The 27,083-nt window shown below is 50.2% G+C and overlaps 1 protein-coding gene across 1 annotated transcript in view; it reads right to left on the minus strand.

Moving 5' to 3' along the window:
- The window catches only part of FLI1 (Fli-1 proto-oncogene, ETS transcription factor), a 133,895-nt gene that overhangs the window by 39,617 nt on the left and 67,195 nt on the right, over positions 1-27,083 (minus strand). The window contains exons 2-5 of the mRNA XM_055581196.1: positions 24,185-24,396; positions 15,081-15,235; positions 10,898-11,101; positions 1,942-2,007 (exon numbers count right to left, since the gene is read on the minus strand). Of these exons, the coding sequence (XP_055437171.1) occupies positions 1,942-2,007; positions 10,898-11,101; positions 15,081-15,235; positions 24,185-24,396 (637 nt within the window). The remainder of the gene's footprint in view (positions 1-1,941; positions 2,008-10,897; positions 11,102-15,080; positions 15,236-24,184; positions 24,397-27,083) is intronic.

Genomic DNA, 27,083 nt, shown 5'->3' on the forward strand with positions numbered 1-27,083 from the left:
TCGGATACCCTCTCACCGTGCCCGCCCCACAGCCTCACTGCTTAGTCCTGTTGTCAGCAGCAGGTCTCAGCCTGTAGCCCTGCATGAGCTTCAGGGGTCTCCTGCCTGCCTTCTTTCACTCTTTCCTTCCTCCCTCTCTTCTTCCTTCCTTGCAAGAAGTGGATCCCTATCTGCAGGTGAAGTGAAAGCTCAGTAAGCAAACCAGATCAGAGCAGAGGGGGGACTCTGGATAGAAGCAGAGCCTCACCTGAGGCTGCAGGGTCATCTCTTTAAAACCCAAGAACTCCAAAGTCAGGGAGGATTCTTACTGGCTTCTGTGTGTGTGTTCTCAGTTGCTTCAGTCATGTCCAACTGTTTTGAGACCCTATGAACCGTAGCCTGCTCTGTCCATGGGATTCTCCAGGCAAGAATACTAGAGTGGGTTGCCATTCCCTTCTCCAAGGGATTTTCCCAACCCAGGGATCGAATCCCAGTCTCCTGCATTGCAGACAGATTCTTTACCACTGAGCTACCAGGGAAGCCCTCTTCCTGGCTTAATTTGGCCCTTTTACTTGACAGGAAGTTGAGGTTCGGGGCATGAAGTGATTTCCCCAAAGTAAACCAGAGGTGTTCCAACCTCAGTCTAATGTGTTTGTCATTGTACCACATTTTTTCTTTCATGGATGTCTGCAGCACGATGGTTAAGTGGGTCACCTAATAAAATGCAGCTTGGACTGTACAATGAGTCAATATGACTTCAGGTTTTTTATGGCAAAAGCCAGTAACTCTGATTTTGAAAGAAAACAGTAGCATAAATAGGACTGGCCCAGGGTGGGTAGGAGGTGAAGAAAGTTGCAGAAAACCAGGAAAGTTCACAAAACAGATTCATTATGTTGACTACTTCCTCCACAGAGCTGTCTGGTCATCATCTGATTATAAACTGTGAACAGGAAACAGGAAGTCTCATGTGATGGAAGGTGTGAACTTGGTCAAAACACCCAAGCTCACCGGGTCTCTGTTTCCTCCATGGCAATTTTGAACTAAATGGTCTCTAAGATTCTTCCCGTAGAAGAGCCTTATGTTTCTCTGCAATATTATGCTGTGCTAATTCCGTGTAACCAATATCGACAGCTTCTGCCTTCATTCATTCTATGTGGCAGGTGTGCATTAAAGAAAAAGTATTAAAGGAAGAGAGAGCCAAGAAGAGAGTGCTCATCGTACTCCTACTCATCCTTCAAGGCCCCACTCAAAATGCCCTTCCTCCACAAAATTGTTCTTTTGCCTCGGGCAGATATTTTTTCACTCACATTTTTTTCTCCCTTAAACCAGGTACTATGAATTATTTACTTGTTTAAATGCCCAGAATCTAACAGTATCTGAAGCAGGAAATCTCCACAACACTGTTTCACAAATAGAGATGATAAGAAATGTATTATAACATTTGCTAAAACCCTCACCAGCAAAAACCATTTTCTGAGATGATTTTCTTTCTCTCTCTCAACCAAACCAAACCAAACCAAGCGAACTAGACCATATCCCCAAGTCAGCACTTTAAAAATGAATTGGTAGTGCTAAAATGTCTTACCAAAAAAACCCCTGAAAATGTGACATTGCAAGAATCCTCGAAATCTTCACTTCGTTTTCTTCAACGGAGAAAGCCCCTACCTTTCAGCTTTGAAAGTGAGTAGCATCCATTTCCTTCCAAGAGCAACATGCTTTCTTTCATGGAGCAACAGCCTCAGGTCATATTTTTATGATATTATCACAAGGTATTTTACACCCCTGTCATGTTTTTGCAATGAGCAGCACAAAGGGGATCAGCTTAGGCTTCTAAAACAGCCGAGTGGGCAAGAGACTTGAGGCCCACACTTGAGGTTCCCCACCCCAGTCTTCCCATCACAGACAGTCCTGGACTGGTACAGGGGACACTTCAACTCTACATGCCTGAGAGAACACACTCACCTTCCTTGACGTTCAGCCGTGAGGACGGGTCCGTGTGGGAGGTTGTGTTATAGGCCAACAGTGAACCTGAAAGGCGAAGCAAAAACATCAGGTTGTGTCTCAGACTAACTTCCGAGATCAAGACCAGGAAATGGGATGGATGAGAATGAACAGGGGAGGGGAGGAGACAGGAAGAATGGAGGGACAGATGACTCCTTGAGAGAAGGGAAAAGTTAATGCCAGCCATTTGGAGGGCCAACATGCAAGACTGTCACGGGTTCCTGGGGTCCGAGGCAGCTAGGACAGAATGCTTGTGGGTGGGTCACACACAAGCCCTCGCAGTGGCCATGATTAAGGATCTGGAGTTCTTGGGTCCACACTACAACCCAGCAGAGGCACACTGCTGCAGCCAGTGTTCTGGTCCTGTGACCGACTCCCTGTGTGACGATGAATGAGGGACTTTACTGGTCTGCACCTTGATTTCTTCATCTTGAACTGCAAGAAGGACTGGCAAACGTTTTATCAAGACCAGATAGTAAATACTACCTCTGTGGAACATCTCTGTTTTGTCCACGGGCAAGTGCTAGCCAGATCCGGCTGCCGCTGGCACTGACTGCCATGCCCTGGAGGAGAGGCCTGGCCAGGTCCTTCCTGCTCTGATGTCCTTTGGGTTGACAGGTGGGTGAGGTGCTTGGATGGTCACCTTGGTGGAGGGAGTGCTGGGAGCTGGGAATGGGGTCGGGGTGGTAGTGCTCCTCAGAGCAACTTTTGTCTCCCTTTACTCACGTCTCAGAGAACACAACTAGACATAAGCCGTAATACACTGAATTTCCTGTCATTGAAGGTTGCTGATATACAATCTTTTAAAATTAAATGTTCATGCAGAACTACTCTTAGCAAACACTAGTCTGGGCATTTTCTAGTTTTCTCTTATCTTGCATGTAAAAAAAATTCTGCCCTCTTTCTTAAAACCTAGGCTTCCCAGGTAGCACTAGTGGTAAAGAACCTGTCTGCCAATGCCGGAGAGGCAAGTTCGATGCCTGGGTCAGGAAGATCCCCTGGGGGAGGAAATGGCAACCCCCTCTAGTATCCTTCCCGGGGAAATCCCATGAACAGAGGAGCATGGAGGACTACAGTCCATGGGGTCACAAAGAGTTGGACACGACTGAGCAACTGAGCCCATTCCTAAAACTGGGCTTGTTCCTCTGTTTCCAGCAAGCTCAAGAGCTTTATTTTGGAAAATGTAGGCACTTTTGCCCTCCGCCTTGAGGCTCTGAAGTTTGATCCAGAGGGCTAGAATCTGTTTTTACAAAGGACGCGAGAGGCTGGACATGAGTGTTGGAGGCTAAAAAGTCTTTCTAAACAATCCTTTCCCTGATCCCTGGGACCAAGTGGACAGACTTAGGTGCCAGGGCTCCGGAGCAGGGAATGGACTGCCAGACATTCCTATTTTTAGCCTCAAGTCACGGAAGGGACACGGAGTGGAGCGCCTGCCTCACCCAGCCGTGGGCGTTTGGTTGTGTGCCTCAGAGAAGTAGTGGGCCCTTTCAGGCCGGGCGACCAAAAGAACTGTGGAAGAACCATCCAACTGGCTAGAATCACTGACTCTGGGCTTGGGCGACTATGCCTTTCAGCTCTGAAATAGTTCCAGGCAAAAAAAGAAAAAAAAAAAAAAAACAAAAACCAGTGCAGGGATGCTGGTGGGATTGAGATAGTTTTGTGCCAAAGTGCGGCTAGGTGGAGATACTTTTAGAAAGAAGGCAGTCACATGCCTGGAATATCCGAGAACCGGATGCATTTGGTTATTCCATTCTCCAAGAAGTCGAGCACAAAGTGATTTTTACACTTCATTTAATATAGATCTTTATGCGAATGAGAGTTCAGAGTCAGACCTGCCTCTCACCACTTGCCAGCCTGGTGACCTCCATCAATCTGCCTCATCTCTCCAAGCCACGGGCTCCTCTTCCATGAAACAGGATAATAATAACACCTACCTGATATGGTTGTTGTGAAGACTGAACACACACAACTGACTTAAGTAATACACACAACTGTTCACAACAGACCTTGGCTCACAATGAGCGTTCAAAGCACGCTAGGCACTACCACGATTATTTTTACATCCCTGCTTCTGCAGACACCACAATGACACACAATAAACTCTTTATAAAAGAGCTCACTGGGCATTTGTCTTGTCCTCTGGAATTAGAATTATGAATGAGTTCTGCTGCAATAAGAAGTAACCCTCTATGACTGGGAGGAGGTTACAGAAAGGAAGCAAACGTTTCGAGGGAAGCGAAAACAGTCTCCGGAGTAAGACCAAGAATGTCTGCCTCTCTGTCCCTGACATTCTCTGCCTCGGGCGGAAACCTCATGGCTGGAGCAAATAAAGAAAAATGATGGTCTCAGAGGACTGAACTGCCTGAGTCATTAGCGCAGATGCAGCAGAGAGCACGAAGCTTAGATAAACCGCATTTATTAAATTCTCCCCTTGGTGAAAGTTCTTCTTTGGGCACACGTGAATTCCACAGGAAACTCCCAGAAAGCCTACAGAAAGGGTCATTTGACCTCGGCAAAGCCTGCGTGAAATACATATTTCATGGTAACCCCGGAGAAGGATTCTACCCTGAAGACTGTTCTTGGTTCAAGTTTCCCCCCTAGAAGAAGAGGCTGCCTGCCTGCCCGTGGAGGGCTGACTCGGGGAGTGTGACCTCCTTCCCAAGGGACCAACTTTTCCTTCTCTCCTCCTGTTTTTATTTAACCAGTTTATTTAGCCAGTTCCTCAGGCTACAGAGAGTGGCAAGGCACACTCTTTCCTTAAAGAAATTCATTTAGAGGCAGAAAGGTACCCCCTGGAGCCCGGCCTTTCACTCCGTGGCTTGGGACTGTCTCTCTCCTGCTTTCGGGTCCCTTCTGTGTGCAGTGAACGCCACCTGGTCAGAGGAAACAGGCTGTGCGGCGAGAAGGGAAGCCTACGCTCTGTTGTCCTCTGCCGGATGCTTTCTCTCTGTTTTCTCACTTAATCCTCATACAGATGAGGGAATCAACATTCAGAGAAGTCAAGCAATCTGCCCAGGGTCACACAGCCAGCAAGCCCAGGAAACAGGATATCCATTCTGGTCCACCTACAAAACCTGCTCTCAGTCCGCCTCCAGGCTACATCTAAGAGACAGGCAGCACTCACTTAGGGTGCTGGAATCAGGGCAGTGGTTGCTTTGGGGAAAGAAGGGGGGCGGGGTTGATGGAAAGGGGACACACGGGGGCTTCCAGCCTCCTCCCTGACCTGGGGGTGCTCATATGAGTGAGTGGCTTCACACTGTGATAATTCCTTGACTTGTGCATTTATGATTTTTGCACTTCTCTCTGTTCAATACTTTAATTAAAACGTTTGTTGCCTTCTCTGTTGATGTCTTTATGCATGCACGCAGGCATCCATGTTTATCTACGTACTGGGGGCCCTGGAAAGCGCAGAGGGGCTGCTAATGGAACAGGCTTCCCCACGTGAAAGCACCAGGACAAAATCACTTCCCATTGTCGAGTCCATCCGTCACTGGTACAGTATTTGGGATCTGAAAGAGGATGGAAATGAACAGAGGGAAGCTTGCAGGTGTGGGGAGCCCAACAATCGGGCTTTCTTCAGCCCTGTGCCCCCCACCCGCTGCCGACAACGGACCTGGTCTTCATCTGGGGCACCTGCAGCCGAGACAATGACCGTCTGAGCGCCAAAGGCTTTGTCTCCCGCCTTGCAGAGACCCCGCCAGCCCCGCCGCCAGCCTATTGAAGCTGGGCTCCCTTTTCTCTGCGTTGCCATCAATGGCTCTGGCTGGAGGGTGCAGGTGGGGAGGGAGGAGGAAGGAGGCTCTGTGCTCGAAACAGCCTGGCTGACGGCTGAGTCTGGGGAAACCCGGCCTTTTGTTCTCCTTCACCGGTCAGACCCGGCCTGGAAGGGGTAATACTTCACCCACTTAATTGCTGGGACCCATCACCTTTGCCCGAACATCTGAGGAGGCCGGTGGGAGCGCCACAACATGCAAAATGTGTTTTCCATTAAGTTTAAATTAAAAATGGGAATCAAGATAGATACCTTTGCTGTGGTCTCTCTGTCACCCAATATATTTCATGTCTCTAGCGCTGCCACTATTTCAAAACGCGATTTCTTAGCCTGTTTCCCAGGTCAGACGCAGACAGACAGACAGAACACGACTTGCCGTAGAATGGAAAAAGGCTCTTCTGCCTCCAGCCACCCCGCTGGGGACCCTTCAGGCCCAAACTCCCCCCAGTGGCCCTGGGTCTGAATTGCCATTGGGGACAGCTCCCACTTCCTTTGAGGTCCGTCCCAATCTTGCCGTATGACACCCAATCTCATTTCCCACAGCCCGAGACTGTAAATACGGCCTCTGCCAAACGAAGTATGCCTGCGAGAGATACTGATGGGGCCGCCTGGCGGGTCCAGGGTGTGGGGCACCCCGCGGAAGGCAGAGGGGCAGGGCTGGCACCCAGATAGGTTTGTCCTAAGTGGCCTCATTCCGGGAGGCCACAGGGAAGTTTTTCAGAAAGCATTTATCTCTAGGTACAAATGAAAACAGAAAATGCGGTGGGGAAAGTGGCCTAGCCCTCCCGGGGTGTGTCTGTGTGTGTGGCCAGGGCCTGAGGCTAACCCCACAGCAGGAGAGGGAAGACCAGGCGGCCCAGGTAAGCGGGCACTCTCTGTAAGGCCTGGCCTCTGACTTAGAGTGTGAGGTCGTGAGCCTGGCTGCAGCCTGGGACTCAGGAAACCTGGGTCTTAGATACCAAGCTGCTCTCTACAGGCTGGGTGCCTTTGAACCAATTTCTGAAGCACTCCAGGCCTCAGTGGCTTTGGCTTTAAAATGGGAATTTATAATCAGCTGTCCACGGTGTCCACAAGGGGGCATCTTGTCCCCGTAAAGTGGATGACACCTGGGTAGATGCGGTGTGAGCCCTGCTGTCCTCAGGGGACAGTAGAATGATCCCAAGCACTGTGGGCATCTCTCTAGACCTGTCCTCCTCCCATTTCAAGAGCAGGTGACATTACGGAGGGGCGGTATCAGGTACAAGCCACATCGCCCGGGCTGGCTGAAAAGCCAGGGTAAGGAGAATAGGAGCCTCTGGGCAGGCCAGGCACATCCTAGCATGCTAGCCAGTGCTTAGGACACTGATATTTCTTCTCCATCATGGAAAATACATTTTAATCTGAAACTTGGTTTTTTAAATTTGAAAGTATAGCTCCTCTCCCTGACCACCAAATAAATACTCAAGCACCTTTTGTGAAAGTGTAAATATTATGTCGTTGTTGCTTAGTTACTAAGTCCTGTCTGACCCCATGGACTGTAGCCCACCAGGCTCCTCTGTCCATGGAATTTCCCAGGCAAAATACTACAGTGGGTTGCCATTTCCTCCTTCAGGGGGTCTTCCCAATCCAGAGATCGAACCTACATCTCTTGCACTGGCAAGCGGATTTTTTGCCACTGAGTCACTGGGGAGCTTCTTAATTCAACCTTGTCTTTTTTTCCATTAAAGTTCAGAAAGCTCAGAGACTTCCGAGAGGTTCGACTGTTTTATAGTCTTCTGACCGAGGCTAAATTACAAGGACTCTGACTCTCTTCCATCCACTTTCCTTAGCCCTGCAGTACTTCCTCCCTCTGTGTTGAGAAGCTCAGCTGTTTTCCTCCCACCTCCTCGCCAAAGTGGAACTGTCTGAACCTTATCCCCTCCTCCATGAAAGGACAGATGACAAAACACGAGGAATTAGCACCCATCTCCCGGCCTCTATTCGGCTGCCCAGGCCTCTCCCCTGAAGGCTGGCCTCCTTGCCTCCGCACAAAACATCCGCTGGAAACAAGTCTGGGAAAACAAAGCAGTGTTTGAAGGCAAGTTGTAGGGCCCTGGGGAGTTCCCCACAATACTGAAAGGGGACAGTCACCACAAACATGACCTCCTGCGGGGGTCTCAGTGGACCACTCACCACCAGGGGTCCCAGAGACTAGACACCAATGAAAAAGAGGCAAGAATCAAAAGTTATTTCCATGATAGGGGATCATTTTAAGCCTAAAGTCCTCAAAAGGCCTCCAGACTACAAGGCTATGCTGGGGCAAGTTTTTCTGAACCTTAATACAAGTATTTTAATTTTCACTTTTGCAGGCAGACGTGGTTTTCTATTTCTGCACAGACTCCTTTATATTTTGCTGTTTCACCCAACATTATATCCTATCTGTGGTTTGTTCATCTCCACTCAGCTCTGGGAATTTGCTCTGCTCCTAAGTTCTTTTCTGGAAATTTCATATTTTTGTTGCTTTGGGGCTATCTTTTTTAATGTCTACAAATATTCTGAGAAGGAAAGAAGAAATCCATCCTTTTTCATGCCCCGCTACCTACAACCCCCAAACCAAACTGTCTGGCCTCCACTTCTCCTCAGGCTGCTCAGCCTTCTGCTCTTTGTTATCTGCTCTCCTCTGATAGGAAGCCTCCTGAACGGTTTATCCACGACCACCATGTTTAACTCCTGGGCCTTCTTAGCAGAGGCTGGTTTTGCTTCAGCGTCTGTGGCTTGGGTTCTTCTGTGAGAGGAAGTCCTAGCGAGGACCTGAGTATGTTCATGGACCCACCAGAAGGCAGGGGCTGGGATCACATGGCATGAATGGCATCTCCCCACATCAGTCAGGCCTTCCCAGGTGGTACTCGTGGTAAAGAATCTGCCTGCCAATGTAGGAGACAGGAGAGACCTGGGTTTGATCCCTGGGTCAGGAAGATCCCCTGGAGGAGGGCAGGGCAACCCACTCCAGTATTCTTGCCTGGGAAAACCCAAGGATAGAGGAGCCTGGCAGGCCACAGTATAGGATCCCAAAGAGTCAAACACGACTGAAGTGACTTAAAACGCACAGCACTCGAGTTAGTCAGAATGTGCTTGAACACTCCTCATCAAGGGCATCTGATAATGGGCCCTTTAAGGGCCCCACAGTCACGGTCCTCACCTCTGTCCATCTCTTCCCCCACAAACAAAGAAAAGGGGCCAACAATTCCTAGACCATCCGCTGTATGAGGCCAGGAGGTGCAGAAAGGCAGAATGGGTCAGTGTTTCTGTTTCGCTGGTGGTCTCTCTTCGTCACGCATCACGCTCAGCTTCCGTGTGCCCACTTCCACCCCCGCCCTGCCCCGCTAGCATCGCTGCAGGACTCTGTGCAAAGATCCTTTCTTAAAAAAAAACAAACCCTATTAACACTTACAGAAATACGGATTGTTAGAAAATGCTCATTCTCCAAAGCTCAGAAAGACTGGGTGGAAAATTGCCCCCTTTTTTGAAACGATCGTTTCTTGGGCTGACCTCATGTTGCAGCAAGACTCAGACATGAGGTAATTCCTCTGGTGTTAACATACACTGCATCACCCACACAACCCCACTGCCTACCAGACGCCTTGGAGGGGTGACCGGGGAGCCCGGAGGCACCAGTGGAAACTTCCGAAGGCATTTTAAAAGTTCTTCGTTTTTACAGCCAGTGTGTGTTGCCCCCCAGCCCACCCCGCAGAGTGCACTGGTGCAGAAGGAGATGGAAGCTTCCAGGAATGGCGAGCTGAAGACACACTGAACACGGAAAACAAACGAAGAACTAACCCACCCAGAGCCCAAGAGACCAGGGAAAGCGGCCTTTAAACGCTGTCCAAGGATTTCAGTTTTACAGGGGCTTTCAAATCACCAACCTCCTTCACTGTGAGGCTGAACTCCTGCAGCCTTGGCTACAGACAGGAAATCCTGCATCCTGAGGCTCCCGGTGGATCAGGCAGGGCTGACTGCTAGAAAACCCCTTGTAGAATGAACCACATCTGTTCTCCTGTAGCTTCTGCTTCCCCATCTTAGTACCATCTTTTCTGGTCACAGAACAATCCTTTGGTACTTGGGGTTATTGATGTTCCACCTGCTTGGGGCTTTCCTGGTGGCTTAGACGGTAAAGAATCTGCCTGCAATGCGGAAGACCCAGGTTCAATCCCTGGGTCGGGAAGATCCCCTGGAGAAGGGAATGGCTACCCACTCCAGTATTCTTGCCTGGAGAATTCCATGGACAGAGGAGCCTGGTGGGCTATACAGTCCGATGGACTCACAAAGAGTTGGACACGACTGAATGACTTACACTTTTCTGGTAAAGAGTTAAGGCTGAGGTTATTAGTGGGTTTCAAAAATTCTGTTCCTATCTCTGTGTATATTTCATATCAGATGAAATTCATATCAAATTGATGGGGCTTGGTTTTAGAAAATCCTTGTATTGGATAAATCCTTTGGACAACTGTGCCTTTTCTTTTACACATTCTCCCTTTCCAAAGCTCTTTTCCTTCTCACTCTGCCAGGAGAGTCTCCAACAGATCCTAACCCATTCGTAGCATTTGCTACTCTTCCTGTTTAGCTGAGAAGGGTGTGTAGGTAACAGTGGACAGTGCCAGAGAAAATCCAAGAATAAGAAGAACTTCATGTGTAAATATTCAAAAACATAAACCCGTGAATCTAGAATTTTGCAGGAACTTGAAATCATTGCTCAAGATAGAACCAGCCAGGCATCCATCTATTTATAATGTGGGGCAAAGTAGTTTCCAGAAAGGGATTCTCATGGGAAGGGTGCGACCCGCCTCCAGCACACCTGCCCTCAATACACACACACATGGCTGCAGTTCCCTAGTTTTTCTTCATGTTTTGTTTTCCTTCCTTTGACATGGCAGGACAGGGTCAGCCCCCTCGCAGGGTCCCTGGGAGCCAGTGTGACCTTGGCAACTTGACACCCAGAGGTGTCGCTCCTATAGCACCCACCCAGCATAAACGGAGGCAGGGACCCTATCTCCTGGCCCTGGGCTGTCACTATGGGAGCCAGTCTGCATCCTGAGTGGCCAGGCAGAGTTCTCTCCAGCCCTGGGGACTTGGTGCTATAGCCTCTGGGGGTGTTTCGCTACCCAGAAATGGAAGGGACCGGGCACTTACTTTCCCTGAGGTAGGTGAGATGTGACAATAGCACTTCCGTGTTGTAGAGGGAGGTGGCTCGGAGGAAGTCCTCCTTGTTCAGTTTACACAGTTCCTTGCCGTCCATATTCTGAAAGAAAGACGTGTCGATCTCCATCAAGCCGTACTCCTTTATCGCCCACTCCAGCCACTGCCGCACATGCTCCTGTGTCCACAGCGTGGGGTCTGCAGGAGAGACAGGCTGTTAGCAAGGCTGCCAGAGGCAGGGCTCCTTCCCTTCTCTGTCTGTCTCTTCTCTCTCTCCCCACCTCCACCTTTCTCCTGTCTCCTCCCTCCTCTGTGCCCCTCCTACAGAGGGAAAGTGGTCCCCCTACCCCCGCCCCAGATGGTCCTCGCAGAACACGCATCTGGCTCCATCGCATCTGGTGCAGTCTGAAACCACTTAGCGCTCTGAAAAGGTTCTTAGACGCGTAACTATGCACCCAGATAGGACGTTCTCTTTCAAGTCTATGGAGGGCAACTGAAACCTCTGCCTGAGAAATCATGGCATCAGAATGAAAATAAGCCCAGTTGCCTAGAGCAGGGACCAATGGCTCTGGAAAGGGCCACCATCCATATCTTAAGAACATCAGTGAGTTTATGAAGCAACAGCAATCTCTTCTATGGCTGCAGAAAAGACGGGCCTGCACACTTAGACCGCAATTCCATCTGTGCAGGTGGAAAACCCAGTGGTGTTAAGTCTTCAGCTTAACTCCAACCTGGATTTTCTCCTTTTGGGGACAGTTGTATTAAAAGCTCTTTAAAATCATCCCCCCAGAGTTTTTAGGATATTTGAATCCCCAAAGAAGGGAAATGGTGTTGGAGGGAGAAAATGTTTTAATTCTTGAGGATAAATAATGTAAGGGCTGAGGTCCTAGAACCTCAAGGTATTAGATCTCCACTTGGGACCCTCAGACTCTTTCCTAAACAGGTGTGTGTGTGGCGGGGGGAAACATGTGTACTCTGAGCGCTGTGATGAGTTCTAGCAGGTTCCACAGTAGGTGGAACCCTTATATCTTGTCACATATCACAATTTGATAACCAGCTCTCTCCTTGGCACCTAATTATTAGAGATAATTAGCTAAACCAACAAATAGTTAAACATGCTCATCACAGGAAGACCCATGCCCAAGAAAACTCAGGCAGGAAAGCACAGAATTAAGCAACAGATTTTGGTGGTGGCAGTTTGAGGACTGGTCGGCAGAAGGGGTGACTGTGAATTTGCAATCATGGAAGGTTTCCTGGAGGAGGGGAGGAGACTTAATAGTAGCCCCTAGCTTCTACTGAACCTGTTTTATTAGCCTGCTATTTGGTAGGAATATCTGTGCTACCACCTCACTTTCTCATTCTAAGGGTCTGTTAAGGCTCTTGGTAAAAATGGGAGCAGGTTTGAATGATTAGGAAGGGCCGTGGGGAGAGAAGCAGGGTTCATACTAACCACCCAATGCCCAGAAACTTGTAACAGTCCAGACTTTGAACACTTCCTAGGTGCCCACTGCTTCAAGTGTGCTATTTTTTACTCATCAAGAATACCCTGAAAAATGGCTATTTTCATTTCGCAGGTGGGAAATGGAGTCCTGAAACATTAAGTCCTCAACTTGACCTTTAATCCTAGTATGAGCTGGGGTTCAACTGAAAGCCTCCCAGGACTGCACTTAGCTGAGGATCCCTGCACCCTAAGTCTCCTCCCCTCTCACCATCCTGTCTTAGTTCATTCAGGAGGTGCTTTGCCATCACTTCCAAAAGCAGAGCTACTCAGGGCCACATTGTACAAGTCTGGATCTCTCTCCCTCTCTGAATCTCACATAAATTTCTTGCTTTGTTTCACTCTTTTACTCTCCAGGAACAATTAGGCATGGACCATTGGTAAATGGAAATGATTTTGCACCATTTCAGAATTCTAAAGGAAAATGTCCTGGGGGAACTTGGATTATGTCACATATTATTTCATCAGCTCGCCTCTGCTTCTCCTAATTTCTCACTTTGAATATCCAAGGCCTCCAATTGAATTTTACACTGTAGGTTTTATTTATTATTTCCGCCCTTGCTTCGGGCTCTATCACAATATTATTTCTCTCCCTTTACAGCACAATGAATTATAAATCTTCCACTCCGGAGCGTGCTAAGCTCTTCCAAATGTATTTCCTGGATGATTTAGTCCTAGTTTCTTCCCATCTGAACTTGGAACTGGTGATGAACTAGGGCCCTCGTTTATGCTTGTCTTCAAATCCCACCATAAATCCAATGGGTTGTTCCACCGATGTTTTATGGCCTTGATTTGTGAGACTTTCTCTTATGTCTAGGAGGCTGACCAGGAGGAAGCCAAAATGTGTGAGGATAATGCTGCAAGATCCCGCCAGGAGTAAAGTAATGAAGTGAAGCCCTGGCTAGCAGATCCATGACACGAAGTGCTTGGAACATTCTTTGATGGGAATTTATGCTATTTTCACTATTACTGCTCTGGTGACCTTGGCCCCCTAAGACTGCCACCTTGATTATCTTTTCAAAAGTACTTCAACACTACTTCAGAGTTGAAGGGTCAACCAGTCTGGTCATTCCCCTCCCTTCTTTCCCCTATCTTCTCCCCAAAGTGACTTCGGAAATGAAATGCTGTCAACATTTGGTTCAGAGACAACCTCTGGCCCCCTAACTCTTCTGTCCTCAAGATTTCCTCCCTATGTTGGCCACTGTTGAGAGAAGCGGGGGGCGGCGGGGGATGGGGGAGAGTTTGGTTCCAAGTGAGTAAAGGCTTGGAGAGGTTTGGCTCCAATGTGGGGAGTCCAGAAGTTTCTCTCCAGGCCAGTTTTAGTTCAGTTTCATTTCTGCCTTCTTTCTATGAGAAGGGAGAAGGCACAGTTCTCTTGGCTCTCACAGATGCACCTGAGCTAAACATTCTTAGCTGGTGTCCCGAGGGAGGGGAGATCAGATACAGATGCTTCTTTCTCGATGTTAGAGACAGAAGTAACATCACAAGGATGAAGCTGTTTGCACAGTGCCCAGCACCAGGAGGCACTCAGTATACGGAGCTATTCTTCCTCTTCCTCTGGGAGGCCACATGTTTATGGAAGAAGGAAATAAACATGCTTTATGAGCAGTTTTCAAGTCCTGCAGGGCACAGAGACGTTCCTGAGAGCCCAGCCCTCCCCTGTCTCCCCTGTCCCCACCCCTCCTGCCCCTGCCACCTGGAGTCTGGCCCGGAGCACAAGCATGTGTCTGCAGTCCTAGGAGATGGGGACACACAGCTTCCCATGGAAAGGAAATACAGAGGGCCGAGGACGGAGCGGCCTGTTACAGAACCACACCTTCTAGACCGACCCGCAAATTCCTCTGGATTACCTCAAAGGGACATCTAATCCTTGGCTCTCATTCACAACTGCATTTACACGTTCCCAAATGGAAGGGGTTTGCCTTTCGGGTAAACTTATTTTGGTAAGTCATTGACTGCCTCAAATTTGAATCAAATTTGAACACTTTGGCTCCTTCTACCTGGCACGGACTCTACATGGGGTAGTTTCTCCTCCCTTTTCAAGCAGGCAGCTGAGCTCGCCAGCCGAGGCCAGTGTCCAGCCAGCACACAGAAGGCCTGAACAATGATTTTATTTTCTGTGACCAACAGCACCGATACCTAGGAAAAATAGCCTATTTTTACAGAATGACAAAGCGTGCTGCACACATGTTCAGGCACTCCTTTTGTTAAATATAGTTGTTTCTATTTTGGACCTGGAAGAGATGGCTGTAATTCTGGAAAGGTGGGACCCTGTGGATGCCAGGAAGTGCATGCCCGATGGACAGGACAGACCTCCGGGCCACTCTTGTCCTTAAAGGCAAGGGTGGGCACGTCTGGGTGTTCCCAGGATTCCTTTGGGGTTCAGAAGATCTTGCCTCTCCTCTCTCGGCAGGCCTTGTCCGTGGATCCAGGCACCGAGGGTAGAAACTGTGATGTGACCTGTTGAGGGCGGGGCTTCCTGAATCTGTGCGTCAGGGTTCCGGTGACATTTGGGAAACTGTCATGGAGGGTGGCCAGGGAAGAAGGTGCAGCTTTCCCAGGTAAGCATTTCCATAGAGAACAGGGTACCAGGTGAAGATGTAGATGCCCCTCCCCAGGACGACGAGCTCAGAAGACTGAGGACGTGGGTGGCACCCAGTGAAAGGATTCCCAAAGTACCTGCAGGGACGATGACCCTCCTCTCATTGGTGGTCATGTTGGGGGGAGGGGGGCCGTTCTTCTCGTCCATGTAGCTGTTGTAGCTCATGGTGTTGGACTCGCCTCCGCCCACGAGCTTGCCGCATTTGCTGACGCTGCAGTCCACCGGAGACTCCCTGGAGCGAGAAGAGACAAAGCTCAGGGGAAGGCATCAGTGCCACTGTTGCCACTGCCACCCGAGCATCCGTGGGGCCTCTGCCCAGCCCTACCGGGTGGAACGAGGGCGACGGGGGTGCTGCTGACGCTGCCTTATTTCTATCCACACGGCCACTAGTTTTCTCCAAATCCCAGCCCAATCCTATAATTACGGTACTTACACACTTTCTGGCAGCCTCACTGCCCTCAGACCGGAGTCTGGACCTCTGAGTTCGGCTCTGCCTGCAGCTGACACTTTTAGCCTTGTTGCCAGGCGACCTACCCTCCCCAGGCGCAAGCACTGGACCTGGCTCCCAGACAGGCCTCTCCCCACTCCCACTGCACCCTGTTTCGGCCGTGGCTCTAGGATTTGTCACACTGTGGGATGGTTAGCCTGGCAGGTGCCCTTCCCCTGGCTGGATTGATGCCATGGCTTTTTTTTTTTTTTTTAACCCCAAGTATCCTGTAATAGTGGGCTTCCCTGGTGGCTCAGCAGTAAAGAATCTTCCTGCCAGTGCAGGAGACTCAGGTTCGATCTCTAGGTTGGGAAGATCCCCTGGAGAAGGAAATGGCAACCCTCTCCAGTATTCTTGCCTGGAGAATTCCATGGACAGAGCAGCCTGGCAGGCTACAGTCTATGGGGTTGCACAGTCAGACACATTTGAGCGACTAAACAACAGCAATCCTCTATAGTGCCTTCCAGAGGAGCTGAACAGTCACTGAGCCCTGAATCACTCATTACTATTGCATGTGTATCATTTCAACGTGCTTCTCATAGAGTGTTTGAATCTCCCCATCACCCTCCAGGTCAGACATGACAAAGGTTAACATCTCTTTCCTATGGTTAAGAAAACCAGAGAAGTACATGAGAAACCAGAGAAGCCCCTGCTATTTTGCAACATGGGAGCATAGGGCTTCAGTTCAGCAAGGAGCATCTATCTGTCTGGAGACGAAGCTGACATCTCCCTTGTGGCCACCTGGTGCCTCAGCAGGCTGGTAAAACACACCACCTACCCAGAGCCTGGGGTCACAGACTCTCCTGGTGTGCCTAGGGCAGTGCTATCCTGCCCTGCCACTTCCGCTCAGCCACTCCCCCAGTGCCAGGGCCGAAGGAGATGACTAGAGACCAAGGAGAGGCTGCAGCTTTCCCACCCCACCCTCCCGGTTGTCCAGAGCAGGAAGCATCAGTTCTGGCAACCTGGGAGACAGCCAGTCTTCACAAGAGCTCCAAAGCAGGCCCTCAGACCCAGGAGTTCAGATAAGGTTCAGATTACAGCCGGCCAACTCTGGGCTGCAGAACCTCCAACGGCTTTCCAGAGGTCTGGCGGCTGCCCTCCCTCTCTCTGCTGTGGGCAGGAACAGACCATGCTGAAGCCTAAAGGAGCAGGCGAGGAGCAGGGTTGTGCCAGATGGACCCGCCCATCCTGAAAAGGCAGCAAAACGGAGGGCAGGCAAGCAATGGTCCCTGAGCCCGAGAGGAGAGGCGAAGGAGGGTGGGGACACGGCAGGGGAGGGGGGAGGCCAGAGCACATTCAATAAAGAAAATTAAATGAATTTGTTTCTTAATCTGAAAGGAAAAAAATATTGAAGATCACTTATCATAGCTGGGAGATAAATGCTCCACTGAGATATTAGAAGTCAGACGGTAATTTTTTCCTGATGTCTTACAGAGGGGAACAAGAGCTGAAAATGAAAATAAGATGTATAACTTACACATGTTAGAATTTAAGGTTTTACTATTCGCCTACTGTTTTTCCAGGCAGAGAACCAAGAACCAGCCGTCGGAGCCCCAGATTGTTGAAGGTTTAATGTCCCCATGGCAGTCTGAGGGGCGGCAGTAGCACTTCGGGGCTTTGCACCAGGGTTTGGCCCTTTGGCTTCTGCTGGAGCAGGACTTGGCCTGAGATGAAGCAGTCCCGGAAAGACCCCGGTCCCGCGTCTGAGCTGAGCTCCGGTGGAGCTGGCCGGGTCCCCCCACCCTAGTCCAAGCAAACCGCAAGTGGGCGCATGCGCACACAGGCGCCGACGCCACCGGTGCGGGCACAGGCACACGGGCACATACGCTACCCGTGCAGGAGCGCACACACACATGCATGCATGCACAGGCCCGCACCCGCACACACACACACCACCTCCACCACGGCCTGGCAGCCTTCCCCAGCATACTTGTCCACTGTGAAACAACCCAATGCAGCTGAAGTTTGGAGGATTAAGTTGGCCTTTAACCAAGACAGCAACGTTTTCACTGGCTGGGAGAGGCCGTGCCGAGGGTGGGGCTGCCAGAGCACACGCTTCCCCCGGGCTGGGCAGACGAAGAGCACTTTTCTATGAGGGGGCGGTGTCTGGGGTGGGGGGCGGTGGGCGGGCGTGGCGGAAGGGGACTTGCCCTCCGTGGGCTGCATCTCTCTTTGGGAACATCGGAGAAATAGATGAGTTGTGAACATTCTTTTCCACCATCAGCTGGGCCTCTGGGGATTTCTTAGCCCAGAAGAGAACTCTGGCCACTCAGAGGCGAGAAGTCGAACCTCAGAAAGCATCGCAGTGAAATGGCCCCTTATGCCATCGGCGCCGCAGGGCAGGGCCAGTCACTGGTATCAGGAGGAGAGAAAAATAAAATGTGAATAAAGGAATCGTTTAGTAAAAGCTGCCTGGTACCTCTCCCGGTAAGGAGTCTGAGCAGCGTGGTGAGAAAGGCGCCTGCTGGGTAGAGGGGGGCGGGGCGGGGTGGGGGCGGGCCTGGGGAGAACGTCTGAACAGCGTCAAGCCTGGCCCTTCCAGCTAGGGGCACCGCTGGGGTCGTCCAGTGGTGGGGCCTCTTCGTTTCGGGCCCACAGAAGCTCCCACGATTCTGTGCCCTCCTCTCTCTCCTGCTCCCGGGCAGGGCAAGGTGATCTGCTTGCCCGCCGCCCACCTGCTTGGGTGCTTGTCCTCTGGAACAAGGCTCTGTCTTTGATCCCAGACTCTGCAAAGGGGCACCCTAAGGGAGACGTCCTGGCCCTCACCCTGGACCTCTGCAGGTCCACAGGTCCACCTTGTGCAGGCCGGCCCTCCTCTGACTCCTAGGAGAGAAGGAAGGAAAGCCATGCCTTCCCCATCCACCTGCCCACCCCACCTCCACTCTGGGGTTGCGGGACTCTGCGCCTGGGCAGACAGCACAGGCCTCCGAAGAGCCGAGCCAGCTACTGGAAGGAGCCAGGAATACAGGTGAAGCACAGCATAAAGGCTGCTCTTAAACGAGGCAGCTGGTGCTTGTGGAGAGGACCGATGAAAACAAGGGGGGCACGTATGGAGGGGGGAGGCTTTGCCATTCAGCCCACCCACTCTGCTGCTGACTTGTATTGAGACCTGCGCTTACAGCTAATGGGGCTGGGGTCTGCAGGCAGCTGACAGCATTGGGACAGGTGACAGGAGGGCCAGGGGCTGCCACAACGGAGCGGGGAGGAGGTGGTGGCTCTGAAAGTGTAACTCAGAGCGTGTCCTGCTCAACCATGGCTCAGAAAGCCACACGTGGGAGGCCACAGCAAGGGCCACGTGGGCCCTGCAGCCTTGTCCTTTATTTTCACCAAAGGACATGAGGTCTTTGCTCCTCTGGTTTTATTTCTGTGTTCAGGGATCATTGCTTTAAAAAGATGGCTGCTGGTTTCCAAAAGTGCCTCACAGACTCTCAAGCGATTTAAAACACAATGAGAAATCTTGAGCATTTGGATAACAGGAGATTTCAAAAACCTTGCCTAAAGATTGTTGTTGTTGCTGCTCAGTCGCTAAGTCATGTCTGACTCTTTGTGACCCCATAGACCGTAGTCTGCCAGGTTCTTCTGTCCATGGGATTCTCCAGGCAAGAATACTAGAGTGGGCTCCCATTTCCTCTCCCAGGGGATCTTCCTCACCCAGGGATCAAGCCTGCGTCTCCTGTGGCTTCTGCATTGGCAGGCGGACTCTTTACCAATGAGCCACCAGGGAAGCCCAATTACCTGAAGATAATCCCATTCAAATATGTAAACATCTTTTCTACCTTCTGGTTCAACTGAGAGCAACTTTACTCAGAGTATGGGATCTAGACCCACAGGTCTGCAGCCCAGGCTTACAGTCGATGGATACCTAATGTCCACACAGCTAAAAGGAGGTCCCCAGGGCTATTGGAGCATTAGCAATATCTGGTGTGCCTTCCACATCACATGCATACTGCGGAAATTGCGCCAATCTGTGTTGTCTTTAGGATTTCTGTAGGAGCCATGCAGAGATGTGTGTATGTGACCTTTTTGCTTTTGAAAAGGAGATGCAAAAGCAAACTTCAAGAAATCACCCATAGTAAAGCTCTCACTCTAACCTGTACTTACCCCTCCCACTCAGCTTTCTGCCTGACAGGCTTCTCATTGCAAGGTGCAGAGTGTTAGGAGGCACTTTAGCACGGGACTGTGTAGTCAGATGCAGAAGTAACAGGGTGTGTGAGGCTCACCCTCCTGTGTGTGGATGTTAAGTCTGTAGGTGTCTAATAAGGGCATTGGATCCTGCTGGCCAGTCTAGGCAGCATCAGGGCAGACTAACAGTGAACTCTGGTCCAGCAACTCTGGCAAGCAAGTCTTTGCCATTCCCCTCCGTAAGTTGATACATTTTTTTTTCCTTCATGGGATGTTTTCCCCCAAACCCGTGGTTGAGACAGGATGCAGCTGAGAGTTAGTTGCAGACCACAGCTTGGATCATCTTGCTGAAGTCTACATCCAGCACAGAGCCTATGGGTCACACCGTTTGAAGAACAATTCATGGTAACAGATTCAACCACAAGCGGAAGGTAGGGAGAAAGGGGGCAAACCTGCCCCAACGTGGGCAAGATCGAATTTCTGTGAGCTCCTCGGATCTCGGTCTCTCCACCGGCCTGGATGACTTACTGGCAGCATCAGAAGCAAGAAGGACCTTGTAGCTTTAGGCACACAGAATACGTCCTCTAGAGACATAAATATCTGTAGGGTCTCTGATAAGCATCAAGTAACTCGGAATTCCAAGTTATCGAAGAATATGGAGAGAATTCACCATGAATCATGAAGAGAAGAGAGAAATACATCTTTGGGTACTTTGTTGATCTGCTAGGGCAGCTATAACAAAGTGCCACAAATGTGTTAGTGGCTCAGTCATATTCAACTCTCTGTGACCCCATGGACTATAGCCCACCAGGCTCCTCAGTCCATGGAATTCTCCAGGCAAGAATACTAGAGTGGGTTGCCATGCCCTCCTCCAGGGGATCTTCCTGATCCAAGGATCGAACCAGGGTCTCCTGCATTTCAGGCAGCTTCTTTACAGTTTGAGCCACCAGGGAAGCCCTGAGTCGGTCCAAAACATTCTAGCCCAGCCCTGTCCAGTCGAAGGGGCCACACATATAATGTAACATTTTCTAGTGGCCACATATTTAAAATAAAAAAGGTAAAATTAATTTTAATAATATATTAAAATATATTAATTCAATACAGCCTGAAGATGATCATTTCAACATCATCAATATAAAAAAAATAATTAATGATGTATTTCACTTTTTTCCTACACTAAGTCTCCTAAAGCCAGTGTATTAACACACACATCAAGCACATGCCCATTTTGGATAGGTCATATTTCAAGTGCTCCAAAGCAGCAACTGTGACCAGTGGCTACTGCCTTGGACAGCATAGATTCAGTGTATGAGCCAAGAAATCCCAAGTTTTATACTCTGTTTTTTTTTTTCATCTGAAGTTAGGAATTATCTTCTGCATTAAAAGCACATCATCAGTGGTACTGAAAGGACAGAAGCGCAGCGTGGCAGGTGAGAGATTTAATTAAGGAGGCATCTGCTTCATCACGCTGGTTCTTTGTTGCATGATCCAAGAATGTGATCTGACCAGGCGCCATCCTAAGCAAAGACATTTTTTTCTGAAAACCCTGGCTCCCTGCTGCCCACTCCAGCTTCCATGAGAGCGCTTAGGAAATGTTTATGAGGTGCTGGTGATGTCTAGACCTAGCCTGCCTGATTCTCAAGGGTCCACTGCATCGTCTTGGTTTCCCAGGAGGGGCAAGGAGACATCAGTTTCTGAACCTATGCTGTCACCAGCTCCTGGCCCTGGTCAAGACCGGCAGATCAAAAGCAGGGGCTGCTTTGTGAAACCAGAGCCAGGTAGATACTACGTCTGGTCTCCGGGGTCTTCATGCAGCTCCCCTCCAGCTGGTGTCTGGTGTGATGGGAGGAGCCTTGATGGAGCTGGTGAGGGGGTTCTGAAAACTGATTTCTCTGGGCAGGGGGGGACCTCCTCTGCCCAGGATTCATATATGGCAGTGCTTGAGGCTTCCCTGCAGCATAAGCCATTAAAGGATTTTGAGCAAGAAAGGTAAATGTTTTGAAAAGAAGACTCAGGCTGCTGTTTGATGAGGAGACGTCAGAAAGGCAAGAGGAGGAAGGGGAAGAAGGAGGAGGCTCCCAAATGGCCTAGAAGGAGAGGTGCTGCTGGCAGTGATGGGTGGGCAGTGGAGGTGAGCGGGGGTTGGACTCAGGCTCCAGCTTGTCCAGCGGTGAGTCTGGACTGTCAACAAGCACTGGGAGTGCCATGGTCAGGCCCGTGTGGGAGGCCTTGCTGAATGCTGTCCACGTGTGGGGTGGGTGCAGGTGGGTGGGGAGGGGATAGAAAGAGTGGCCACGGGGCCAGGATCAGAGAGCTGGGATGCAAGGCCAGCTCTGCAACTTTGAAAAGGATTCACTGCACCTTTGAATCCTTAGGCAAGTCATTTACCCCCTCAAAGCCCAATATGCCTCTCTAGTTGTTCAGTCGCTAAGTTGTGTCCGACTCTTTGTAAGCACATGGACTGCAGCACGCCAGGCCTCTCTAGGTCAAGATGTAAATACAATATGGACCTCATGGGAGGCAGATAGAGAGCAAATGGTGATGTGGAAAGATTGACAAACTCTGACTTCCCTCCACAGAGAGTGAGTCAGTACCCTCGTTATCTCTGTGGAGGGACTCACCAGACGGGCTCCTGGCTCAGAACCCCTACTGCTAAGTCACTTCAGTCGTGTCTGACTCTGTGCGACGCCATAGACGGCAGCCCACCAGGCTCCCCTGTCCCTGGGATTCTCCAGGCAAGAACGCTGGAGTGGGTTGCCATTTCCTTCTCCAATGCATGAAAGTGAAAAGTGAAAGTGAAGTCACTCAGTTGTGTCCGACTCTTTGCAACCCCACGGATTGCAGCCCACCAGGCTCCTCCACCCATGGGATTTTCCAGGCAAGAGTACTGGAGTGGGGTGCCATTGCCTTCTCCCAGAGCCCCTACGCCTCCCTGAAATCCTCTATGCCAGCAAGGTGGCTGGGATCCCAGGGGCTGGTGTTGGTTAGTGGGGTTGTAGTGTGGTGGGGCCAGGTGTATTCACAGGCAGCTCTGAGACCAGGACCTTCTGGGGGGGGTGCCCACCACACGAGCACCCCCTTCTCCTGCTTTCTCTAGTCTTGTCTGCTCCTGGACCTCATCTGCCAGCACAGGTAGAACTCTGTAGTGATGATGCCCAGTCTAAATTCCAACTGCATCCCCTAGTAGTATCTGATCTGTTTCCAGTAACTCATAGACGTGTTTATCTGATGTCCTACTTACTGATGGCTCCTGATGCATCTCACAGGGTGCTGACATCCTTTCTCAAAGCTTTTCCTCCTCCCACCCCTCTGGGTGCCCTGGCACCGTCCTTCTTGGAAAACACCCAACCTTTGCTAATCTTCGATTCTTTCCTCGCACAAACCCCCTTCCCACCCCACCCCCTGCCCCCAGTGCAATATTTATCAACCTGAGTCCTGTTAATTATCCCTTTGATATGTCCCTCATGTGTCTTCCCCTTTTCGTTTCCACAATCAGTGCCATGACTCTAGTTCAGAATTTTGTAATTTTCTACCTGGAATATTTCACTAACTTCTTATCTTTCTGACTCTCCCCTCCCCACTCTCTGTATACAATGATGCCCAGCTTTCAAGTGTTCAGTCACAGGTCTGATGATGTTCAAATGTCATGTCAAATCGGCATCTGCAGGTGGAATAAATTCCCTGTTTTCTTAGCCAGCCAATCAGGGCTCCCTTGGTCTCTGTTTTTATCTCCCTCTGCTTGCCTGATGTTTCATGAACTAGACTAACATTTTCTCAGCTTTCAAACTTCACTCGTGACAGTCACCCTCAGAATAGCCAGCACTTTCTGAGTCCTGGGATGGGTCACTTCCTGGGCCCTGCCCTGGGACACTTCTACAGTATCAGGGTCGACCCTCTTAACGAGCCTATGGGAAACTGATGCACCAGCCGTGCAGAAAGGAGGCAGCTGGTCCTCAGAGGGAGCAGTGACTGGTCCACAGGCAGAGCCAGGACTCCAGCCTGGGCCCCCCGGCCCCCTGGTGTGCTCTCCCTCTCTGCGGTCCTCTCCTGTCCATCTCTATGATCAAAGTCTTACCGACCCTGGGCAGCACCGAGTCCCAACCCACTTTCCAAGTGTGCTCTCCCTCGAACAGGGAGCCCTCAGATTTGTTCATCTTTGTCATCATCCTAGACTTTAAATCGAAGGATGGTTTGCTGATCTTTGCTCTGATGAGACCCACCCAGAGAGGTCAAGTATCTTCAACAAGAAACAGAAGAGTATCTTATTACTGAATTATCCCCAAGAGGGGCGGTGCCTGGGCCTGACATAAAGCAGGTGTTACAAAAGTGTCTGTTAGTGTCGTGGGCCTGAGGGCTGCTTTGGGGCCCAGAGAACCAGAGGCCTTCCTGGCTCTGTGCCGCCCCACCCCAAGGAGCCCTCTCACCCCAGCTCACTAAAGCCTGGCTCAGTCGCCCGGCCCAGCACCAGAGCTCCGTCTGCCACAAACACACTTCCCGCCAGATCTCTGACTCAGCCCCAGGCCTCCAGCCTCCTCCGGCCCCATCCCGGCAGCACGGGTCCAGCGGGCTTACCTGGACCCGTTCATGTGGTCGTACTCGCGCTTGACGTTGACCCTCACCGGCTGGTTCATCCACTCCTGCTGCGGGGGGAGGGGGTTGATCTTGTGGGGCTGGCCGTAGTCGGGGCTCCCGGAGGCGGTCATGTCGGCCTTGGGGAGGTGGGCCGCCGCTCCGTACGCGGAGTCGAAGAGGGACTGGTCGTCGCTCACCACCGACAAAGCCTCCTGGAGGGCAGAGAAGGACACAGAGCCCCAGGTCACTCTTTAGCCAGTGTCACTCTTCACCACCCTCCCTGGGAACCGGCGGGCTGGCCCACAATTATGCAAGCTTGATGTGTTCTTTGCCGATGACCCTGGGTGAGGAGGGAGTCTGGGCCGTGGAATGGGGACCCCTAGGAGTGTGTTCCTCCGTTGGTTCTGTAGGCTGGGACCCCCAGAAAGGAGGGTGGGGAGGCTGAGGCCAAGAAGAATGGTTACACAGTACACACATGTCATGTTGGAGTGGTGCTTGAAACAGATAGATGGAAATGCCCCTTCCTGGCCAGGAAGCCGCCAAGCTACAGGGCATATGAGAGGGAGCATCGCTCTTATAGGTGAGGCCAGTGAGACCCACCCGGAGAGGTTAAGTATGTGGCTCAAGGTCACACAGGGGAAGGGTGGGGCCCCTCTCATTTCGGTTTCCTTCTCTGTAAACAGGCATAAGAATAGCTTTTTCAGAGGTGATGGGTGATTAAATGAGAAGACCTTGGTACAGGTGTCTAGCTTGTTTGTTTAGAGGTGCTCCAGGATGTGCTGAGCTTCTTACATATCAGAGATCCGGGTAGGGGACTGCCTGCTTCCCTGGCACAGAGTGCTTCATCATCCCTTCCTGTCTGACTCCTTGAGATGACAGTTTCCAGTCTTAAGTGGGATGATTCTGCCCACCCAAGAAAGAGGGTGGAGTCTCAGCTCTGTGGATGTTGTGGGGGGCGGCGTCAAGGCTGTACTTCCCACATGTGCTATCCCATCACCTGCTGGGACGGGGGAGATGACAGATGGAGAAAGGCAGCGTCGCACTTTCCAGACATCTACCAAGCAGAGCAGGGTAATGAAACTCTCCCCTCCATCCCGGTCACAGCAGATCACAGGGACCAGGTCATGGCCTGGGGTGTGGTGGTCACTAGGTCACACAGTTCCACCAAATTAAGTTGATCGCACTTCAGAAAAGGAGGTCACAGTCTATAATCTAGGATTAATTATAATCGATATCATCTGTAATTATGCAATCTGTAATCTTGGAGATGAGATGTAATATTACGGGAGAAATGCCCAGAACTGTCGCTGGCACATAGTGACACCCAATAAAGTTACCTTTGATGGTTATCAGTTTCAAATAAAGGTTCTCTTAGGCCAGCAGGTCTCTCTCAGATCTGATAAGGTCTGAACTGTTCCCTTAAAATTTGTATGTTGACACGCTAACCCCAGTTCCTAAGAACCTGTGTTTGGAGATAAGATGTTTAAAGAGATGATTGAGTTGAAACAAGGCCCTTTGGGTGGGTCCTAATTCAATATGGCTGGGAATGTAAATTGGTACAGTCACTGTGGAGAACAGTATGGAGGTTCCTTAAAAAACTGAAAATAGCACTATCATGAAAATGAATGTGATGCAATCCTATTCCTGGGCATGTGTCTGGAGAAAAACATGATGCAAAAGGATACATGCACCTCAGTGTTCATTGCAGCACTGCTTACAATAGCAAGACATGGAAACAATCTAATGTCCATGGACAGAGGAATAGATAAGATGTGCTCCATATATGCAATGGAATATTCCTCAGCCATTAAAAAGAAGGAAATAATGCCATTTGCAGCAACATGGATGGACCTAGAGAGTGTAACACTGAGTGAAATATCAGACAGAGAAGGAAAAATATCATATGACATCCCGTATATGTGAAATCTAAAAAGAAATGATACAAATGAACTTGCTTACAAAACAGAAAAGACACTCGCAGACTTCAAAAACCAATTTATCGTTGCCAGGTGGAAGGGATAGTTATGGAGTTTGGAAACATCACATACACACTGCTAAATTCAAAATGGGTAATGAACAAAGACCTACTGTATAGCACATGGAACTCTGCTCAATGTTATATGGCAGCCTAGATGGGAGGGGAATTTGGGGGAGAATGGATACATGTATATGCATGGCTGAGTCCCTTCACTGTTCACCTGAAACTATAATAACATTGTTAATCGGCCATACCCCAAAACAGAAAGTTTAAAGTTTGAAAAAAAAATTTTTTAATAAAAATTTTTTCTATGCAAATAAAAAAAAAGAAGAAGAAGAGAGTATCTGGACACACAGGGAACACCGGGAATGGTAGGCACGGCAGGACCACCAAGTGGAGAAACAGCAAGAAGGCAGCCATCTGCAAGCCAAGGAGAGAGACCTCATAACCTGCCAGCACCCCAACTTGGGACTTTCAGCTTCCAGAACTGTGAGAAAAAAAATACATTGCTATTGCATGAACCCTGTCAGTGGCATTTTGCTGTGGCAGCCCTATGACACTTTTGCCCCCAGACCTATAAAATTACAATCCACTCTACCAGCTAACTTTCTCCCAGGGCCATTCTCAACCCCAGCAGGAGGATAGCCATACTTCAAAGGGAAAGGCTCTTCTGTGGCTGTTTCCGGCTGGGATCAGGGAAGAATTACTGGAACACAGTCCAGGAAGTCTGCTCCCGCACAGGAGGCTTTGCAGAGTATAGACATGGCCAGAGACGGCAGTTTCAAAGCTGAGCTGCTGGCAGAGTCTGGAAAGGACAAGGGGGTCCCTTGACTCAGACCTGAAATCAGCTGGGTTCCTTCAATTTCCACCAGCTGTCCTATGCCATGCTGTCTTCTCTTGCAACCTCTTTGCTGTGAACCC

This window comes from Bubalus kerabau, chromosome 5, assembly GCF_029407905.1.
Source record: "Bubalus kerabau isolate K-KA32 ecotype Philippines breed swamp buffalo chromosome 5, PCC_UOA_SB_1v2, whole genome shotgun sequence".
Taxonomy (NCBI): Eukaryota; Metazoa; Chordata; class Mammalia; order Artiodactyla; family Bovidae; genus Bubalus; species Bubalus kerabau.